Source organism: Salarias fasciatus, chromosome 17 (genome assembly GCF_902148845.1).
Source record: "Salarias fasciatus chromosome 17, fSalaFa1.1, whole genome shotgun sequence".
NCBI lineage: Eukaryota > Metazoa > Chordata > Actinopteri > Blenniiformes > Blenniidae > Salarias > Salarias fasciatus.
In genome coordinates this window covers 10,578,276-10,585,727 of record NC_043761.1, presented here as the reverse complement: position 1 = coordinate 10,585,727, position 7,452 = coordinate 10,578,276, and the positions used below count along the sequence as shown (strand labels likewise).

Sequence of the window (7,452 nt, the reverse complement as noted above, 5' to 3'; positions counted from 1 at the left end):
GCGGCTTGGCGGCCCGGCTGCAAACAAACAGCAGCTCCTGTGTCATGACTTTAGCTGCGAGTTCCGAACTCCACGATGCGGCGGTACATTCGTGCACTGATGCTGTGCGCGGTGTTCGCCGTGTGCTCGGGCCTCTTCGTCTACAGTAAGCTCTTCTACTCGGACGTGTCGCCCGGAGGGCCCGGAGCGAAGCGGGGCTTCTTCCCACCCGGAGCGCCCGGAGCCGGGCGAGGGGCCGCGGACCAGGCTGGGCCCCGAAACCCGCACTGGTACCACAGGTGCGACGGGAAAATCAGTTTATCCTGAGATGAAGGGAGAACTGATGTGTTTTGGTTGTTTATTTAAACGGTAGCAGCAGGGAGGCGGAGGGGACGGAGGCGTCCCGCTGCTGTATCGATCAGCTGGGATGTATCGGAATGCGATGGAATCCCATCATCTGTTTGGCCGTTGCTTTTTATTTATTGATGTGAAACTTTCCAGCAGTCTCACAGCTCTGAGCTTCATCTCACTCGGATTTGAATGGTGGAAGTAACGCGTTACAGATTACTACCATCAGTAGTATATCTTTGTCCATTAATTCATTTATTTTTATATTTTTATATTACATTTTATATGATGATTTGATGATACTTTCTGATGCAGAATGCAGTGAAATGTCCTAAAATCATTCCTTTGTAGCTGTTCTATTGTGCATGTTTTTACCAACTCACCCTGACAGCATGGCTTTGAGCCGAGTTTCCTCACAATAAGTGAACTTTCTTTCATAGCAGCATTACGAATATCTCAGCAGAGTTGTGTTGTCTGCTGCTCTTAAGGAATTTGTTTTTAAAAAATCTTTTCTTTTAAACTTTTACATTTGGTTGGTGGGATGGAGGGCCAGATTGAAGCCTCTTGCAGGCTGATTTTGGCCCACCGGTGTTGCGTTTAACTCCCCTGTGACAGAAGCTTAGATATTTCATCTATTTACCAACTATTTTTGGAAATGGTAGTTGTAAATTCCAAAGGAAGAGACAGCTTTTTGTGTTTTTCTGATTGCACTACCACAGCAAAAGCAGATTTTTAGGTTTGACTTTTGTCATCTATCAGTTAAATCGTAAACATGGTGTTTGATTTTCTGTGACTGTCGTTTCCTGCAGGTACATCATGCGTCAGCGGGGCCAGGTGGACGCACCGGGCTCCAGCAGTCGGCGGCGCCCTGAGCCGGCGATGCACCTGGCCGTGGTGGCCTGCGGCGAGAGGCTGGACGAGACCGTCACCATGATCAAGTCGGCCGTGCTCTTCAGCATCAAGCGCCTTTACGTGCACATTTTTGCTGAAGATCAACTCCATGCGAGCTTCATGGAAGCTGTGAGTGGAAAAAAAAAACAAAGGGCCGTGGATGCTGCAGTTTTTTAAATCCCAACATAATTTTCTTTATTGTCATTTCATGCACTACATATTTCTTGCCTTTCTTTAAAAAATAACTTTTCTGTTCACACTCACACATATAAAGCCATAAAAAAGATAAAAAACACAAAAAAAGCACGGAATGTTGTGTGTTTTCCAGCTGGAGTCATGGCCCGGTTTCATCCGCTCCAGATTCAACTACACGGTCTACTCCATCAGCTTTCCCAGCGAGAACGCCGCTGAATGGAAGAAGCTCTTCAAACCCTGCGCTTCTCAGAGGCTCTTCCTTCCTGTGAGTCTCCGTAAAGAATTGGAAGAAACACAACATCAGCAGCAGTGCTCTGAGTGACGTCTGTCTCTGTTGTGTCCCTGCAGCTGATCTTAAAGGACGTGGACTCGGTCGTGTACGTGGACTCAGACATCATCTTCCTGCAGCCCGTGGATCACTTGTGGGCCTTCCTGTCCCAGTTCAACGCCTCCCAGCTGGCGGCCATGGCGCCGGAGCACGAGGAGCCGCGCATCGCCTGGTACAACCGCTTCGCCCGCCACCCCTTCTACGGCCGGACCGGCGTCAACTCGGGGGTCATGCTCATGAACATGACGAGGATGAGGAGCACCTTCTTCAAGGTGAATACTGGTTTCAGGAGGAGTTTCTGCTGTTTTTTTGTATTTATCTTAACGGCCACCAGATGTCGCTCTTATACAGCAGTTGATTTGCACTCGGGCCTGTGAAGATAACTTCATCTCTATTGGAAGATATTTGAGAGAGAGGCTGTTTTTTGGATATTTATCTGGACTCGTTTGTATGAACAGAACGACATGACGCCGGTGGCGCTGCGCTGGGAGGAGCTGTTGATGCCTTTACTCCAGAAATACAAACTCAACATAACCTGGGGAGACCAGGACCTCCTCAACATCATCTTCCACTACAATCCCGGTAAGAATCCACACAATCTGGAAGACCATTTACCATATCCAGTGATCAGTCATAGCACTGGCTTTGTATCTGAATGCCCAGAGTCGTTGCTGGAGTTTCCCTGCCAGTGGAACTATCGCCCCGATCACTGCATCTACGGCAGCAACTGTGCCTCGGCCGAGGAGGACGGCATCTTCATCCTGCACGGCAACAGAGGAGTTTACCACGACTACAAGCAGCCGGCTTTCCGAGCCGTTTACGAGGCCATTAAGAAGGTCAGTGTGGGTGATTGTTGCATATCGAGGGTCCGTGAACTGAGCTACAGCTGATTACACCACAAAAATCAGCTGCAATGAAACACTTTGTATGAAAGTATAGTTTTTTTTTACTGCTCTGAAATTTTCAGATCTTCCTTGGCTGAATGTTTAAAGTCTCCCGGGTGCTTCAAAGTTTTCAAAAGGCTCACCGAGCCCTCCCTCAAAGCGTCGAGGGTGTAATTTAGTGCAGCCGGGCCTTTTATAGCCGCCGGTGAACCCTGCGACACAGCTGCTGCCCTCTTCCTTTACCCGGCGAGGTGAGCTGATTGGGGCTGACCCCAAACAGTAAAAGTGCCTCCGACTTCAGATTGTCTGCGTTGCGGGGCACAAATCTCCGGCAGAAGGTTGGAGCGAAAGCTAATTCCCCCCACGAGGACGTTTATGGGCTGCTCACCAGCGGCGTAATGATATTGACGACACAAGTGGCATTTACTTAATGAAGCCATCACGGCTGCGACTCTCATTGCTTTCCTATTGAACGTAGATCAGGCTGATGGCTTATCCATACCTCATCCATCGCCTGCAGTTAAGACTTTGGCTTTGTCGGGCCGGATCAATCGTGCCAGAAGACACGTGCAGCTGGACTGTATGTGCTGGCAGAAGCGGCTCCGTACGAGGACACAGCACTTTTTTTTTTTCTTCCAATACGTTTATGGATTTGTGATTGCCAGGAGGATCCGGGAGTATGGATCTGTCGCCCGTGTTGTTTAATATCTCCGGACATGCAGGTTTCAAGCGTATCTGGTGTCAGTTGAGCCGAAGAGAAGCCGCCCGCCGTTAAAGTTTTAGCTCCATCTTTTAACTGGGTTCATTATTGTAGCAGTTAATATCCCCAATAAACTGCGGTTAATGTATGTAAGTCACTGCGTTCCGTGTTGAGCGGAACGAGGAAGAGAGGGAGGCGGCGGCGCTTCCTGTCCACGTCTCCTCCGGCCCCTCCGTCGTAAAGCATCCCCGCCCTCCTCCCGCCGCCGCCGCTGCCGCCGCGCGGCAAGCGGCCGTTAAGTTTTACAGCCGGCGCTGCGTTTTGGAGTTGGGAGTCTGTGCAGCAGCAGTGCCCCATCAGCCACACAAAATCAATACACAAACTGTAAATGCAAGTTTATGAGCGGCGGGCGCGTATAAGTACGCGCTCGTAAAACTGCCATTCTCTTTGTGACCCAATATCAGGGACCCCACTGCAAGCAAATGAGCCGGCGTGGAAAAAAAAAAAAAAAAAAAAAAAGGAAATGGTAATTCCCCTTTGATTTCCTCGGAGCGTTGTAAATGCTCCTTCATTATTGGGAAGACATGAAATTTTCTTCTGTAATCCCCGGTTATCACCGGCCGGTGAGCCTATAGCGGAAAGCCCACTCCCCGCTTTATGTGTCGCCCCCCCGCTGACCAATCAGAGCCCCGAGTCCCACCTGAGTTCAGCGGGGAGCCGGCGAATCGCCCTCGGGGGGGTTTGGGACGACAATTTGGGATTTCAGCCCACTCCGCCGTCCTGCCGGCTACCGCAAGGCATATTTCTAGCTTTTTGAAGAAGCCAAGCGTGAAATCACAAGTCTCCTTCATCTCATATACGATAAACATTTTTCTTCCAAAGAGGATCTTCATCATCAAAAAGCTTGATTAATGTTTAGACTTTCCGCAAACCTCAGCGCCGTCTTGTTTTGTCGTTGCAGTACGCATTCGGCGCCGACCCGCTGACCTCCCTGCTGGACCCCTTAGAGGCGCAGCTCTCGCAGACGACACACACCTACTGTGGCAAATCGCACACACTCCTCACCAAGAGGCTGGCGCGCAGCGTGACGCACATCAGCCGGAAGGCTTCTCGCGGACGGTGACAGGAAAACCGGAGGACGACGGCGGAACGGAGCCTCGTTTTTACAGGCTTAAGGAAGAAATGGAAGCGCCGGTCTCCGGGATTGATGTGGACGAAACGCCCGGGGTCCAGTTTGGAACAACACGCTGCTTCTGGGTAGAAACCACGTTCAGACCGCAGACGGCGAGGACTTTGAGGGTATTTAGCAGAACAGCTGCTCGAAGCTCTTCAAGACATCTGGGTTTGTCTCAGACTGAGACTAATAACTGTTCTCCACTTGTAAATTGCTTTGGGTAAAAGTGTGACGTAAATCCCCGAAATCAAGTGGAGCGGCGGCCAGTCGCCTCCCCAGCTAAAGACTGAACTCATCTGCTGAATTGCTTTTCTGTTTTACTGACAGATGAATATTTTTTAAGTGTCTTCCATGTGATCGCTTTGTTTTTTTCGGGTCACCGAGTGAAACTGTGCGACGGTTTGGAAGAGAAGCTCTCGACTTTCCATATTGGAGAATCCGCTGAACCTTGAGAGGCAGAACTGGACGAACGGCTTTTCTCAGGCTCCAGTTCTGAGTTATGCACAGCACCACTTTTCTCAGTGTAAAAAGATTTTTATCTGTATTAAAACATACAGACTGACATGTTGTTACAGGCGGGTTTGTTTTTTGTTTTTTTTTATGACTGTGATTGGCTTCACATAGTTGCCTTTCATTTACCGTAAAATGCTTTTAATTTTACTTTTTTAATAGATTTTGTTCTGAAAAGATGAACTTATGTACTTGCTTTTAAAGAATGTGTTCTTTTGCTGGATACAGTCACTGACTAGCGTGCTGTTAAATATGCGAATAAGCTACGAATTTCCTCCTGATGCCAAAGTTCTTTATTTCGTTTTTTTATGTTTTTGCACCTCTGAATGTATTTTGGACTTTAAGAGTTTGAATCCAAATTTTGTGACTCATTATGTTTTGTTTTTTGCATTAAAGACTTTCTGTTAATAGAAACTGTTGAACAAATGTTTATATTCCAACCACTAGAGGACACTGTTTTCCCACATTTCTTTTGGAAATAGATGAGGTAAATTTATTTTTCATGAGTGAAAAGTAAAATCAAATAGTGAGTTTTATTAAACAAAGTAATTTTATGGGGTTAAAATTGAAATGATCACACTGTCCTTGACAGTCTTTGCTATTTTATTCCAACATAAATGAATCAAACGTCTCCTGTTTCTTCTGTTTTTTGGCCAACAAAGCAGGGTGTTTCTGGCCCTAAAGATCTAACTTGAGTCAGATTGACGACATGTTTCTAACGCTGCCTCCGACCGATCAATGGACTTGCCAATAATCTATGAGCGGGCTACCTGAGGTGCTGCAGCGCTCCTGCCTCGGCTCCCAGGCGCTCATAAAGTGCAGGTGATGGACCAATAATCAGGCCTGGAGGTGCCTCCATGTGAGAATCAGTTTATGCTTATTCCCATCAGATCAGGCAGACACGTATCCATAAACGACTCCGGAAGGTGGTTTGATTCATCGCACCAGAAATATCCTTAATTCATCACCATATATCTGAATGAGAGCTTATCAATTAGCTTTATTGAGCTGTGTGCTCAAATGCAACACGTAACGGTCCCCAGGGAGACGGGAGACAAAGGCTTCAATTGACCAGCGTGTTGAAAAATTCAATATTGTCCGTCCTCCAAGGTTTCATTTTCCTCATGTTTTATATCGTAATAAATAACAGATTTTTATTTCTTTTGTGAGAGGAACTATTTAAAATAGATAACGTGACCTCCAGCATTTGGAGTGGGTTGAGTGGAAGATGAGCGGAAACATTGCAGAATGATTAAATGTACGACTGTGTGTGTGTGTGTGTGTGTTTGTCATGGACAGAAAGAGAAAGCCCACTAAGGTTGATCTTTTTTTTTCTTTCTTTTTCTGCTATTGTCGCAGGACAAAATATTGAAGCAGAGAGATGAGTGGATAAAAAACACAGAGAAAAACCTGATGGAGTACATTCACGATGAAAGAAACGAGCCGGGCTGCCACAGCCGGAGCAGCCATTAGAGCACTCTGGGCTTCAGAGCGGCGTCTCTTGGACAGTTCTTACCTGAAAACAGAGCTGGACGTCGAAACATTCTCATCTAACGAGAACCGAGAACAGAAAACCGAAAGCAGACACTGTTGAAATAAACTCTGAACAGATTCATCATTCCTCAAAATGAGTCAAAAATAAAGTAAAACAATTGTACACGTTCCGAATCTTAAAACAAAAATAAAAACCACTTCTTTTTTGACTCTATAGAAAGTAAATAAATATTCCAACATGAGCTCGCTGAGTCTCTGTTGTCATTTCTCACCAGCTTGTCTTTTGAAGCGATCGTCTCTCGTGTGACTTTCCGACAAGAAAGACAAGAGCGTCTCCGTCGGATTCTGACAGCCGAGGTCCGACATACATAATGCACGTTTGAACAGATACAGGCTGTAAACACACACACACACACACACACACACACACACACATACGCACATACACTGACGATGTGATACTGTGTGGAGCTTGTGCTCCGTACATTGGAGCATGCATGTCGCACTCGGCCCTGGACGGCCCAGCGGGGGGTCATTTACATGCCGTAATGGGGTCTACACATCACCGGCGGCGAGCTCAAATGTTCGCCGCCACCAGAATGTCATGTTCCGCGCGTCTTATTTACTCGTTTGATGCCCGGCGAGATAGAATATGACATCTTCTGCTCACACCGACACGGAATCTGCCTCGGCGATTCGCGGGCAGACGGGGGGGAGAGTGACGGGTCTTTTCAGCAGATTGGTTTATTTACCTCACAGCTTATTTACCGTGTTTTGTTTGTCGGGCTCGGCGCAGAAAACGCCACAGAGCCGAGCCAAGCGGCGTCTGGCCGGCTCTCCCAGAAATCCTGCCGCTGTCGCTCAGGATTCTCCCCCCAAAGATCAGGCCGTCTGCCACGCAGGCCTTCCTCCTCACCCGCTAACTCTTTACTTTCTCCGCTCTTTCCAC

At 47.6% G+C, this 7,452-nt stretch overlaps 1 protein-coding gene across 1 annotated transcript; it reads left to right on the top strand.

Moving 5' to 3' along the window:
• gxylt1b (glucoside xylosyltransferase 1b) lies at positions 1-5,616 on the top strand. Its single transcript, XM_030113453.1, has 7 exons — positions 1-278; positions 1,137-1,347; positions 1,547-1,678; positions 1,762-2,013; positions 2,200-2,323; positions 2,405-2,577; positions 4,287-5,616. Exons 1-7 carry the CDS (start codon positions 76-78, stop codon positions 4,446-4,448), a joined length of 1,257 nt encoding a protein of 418 aa, XP_029969313.1. The 5' UTR covers positions 1-75; the 3' UTR covers positions 4,449-5,616.
• Positions 5,617-7,452: the final 1,836 nt, after the last annotated feature.

Coding starts and splice junctions, on each gene's coding strand:
- gxylt1b (XM_030113453.1), top strand. CDS start 76: ATGCGGCGGTACATTCGTGCACTGATGCTGTGCGCGGTGTTCGCCGTG. Junction 2,014..2,199: donor TGAGGAGCACCTTCTTCAAG/GTGAATACTGGT, acceptor TTGTATGAACAG/AACGACATGACGCCGGTGGC. Junction 2,324..2,404: donor CATCTTCCACTACAATCCCG/GTAAGAATCCAC, acceptor CTGAATGCCCAG/AGTCGTTGCTGGAGTTTCCC.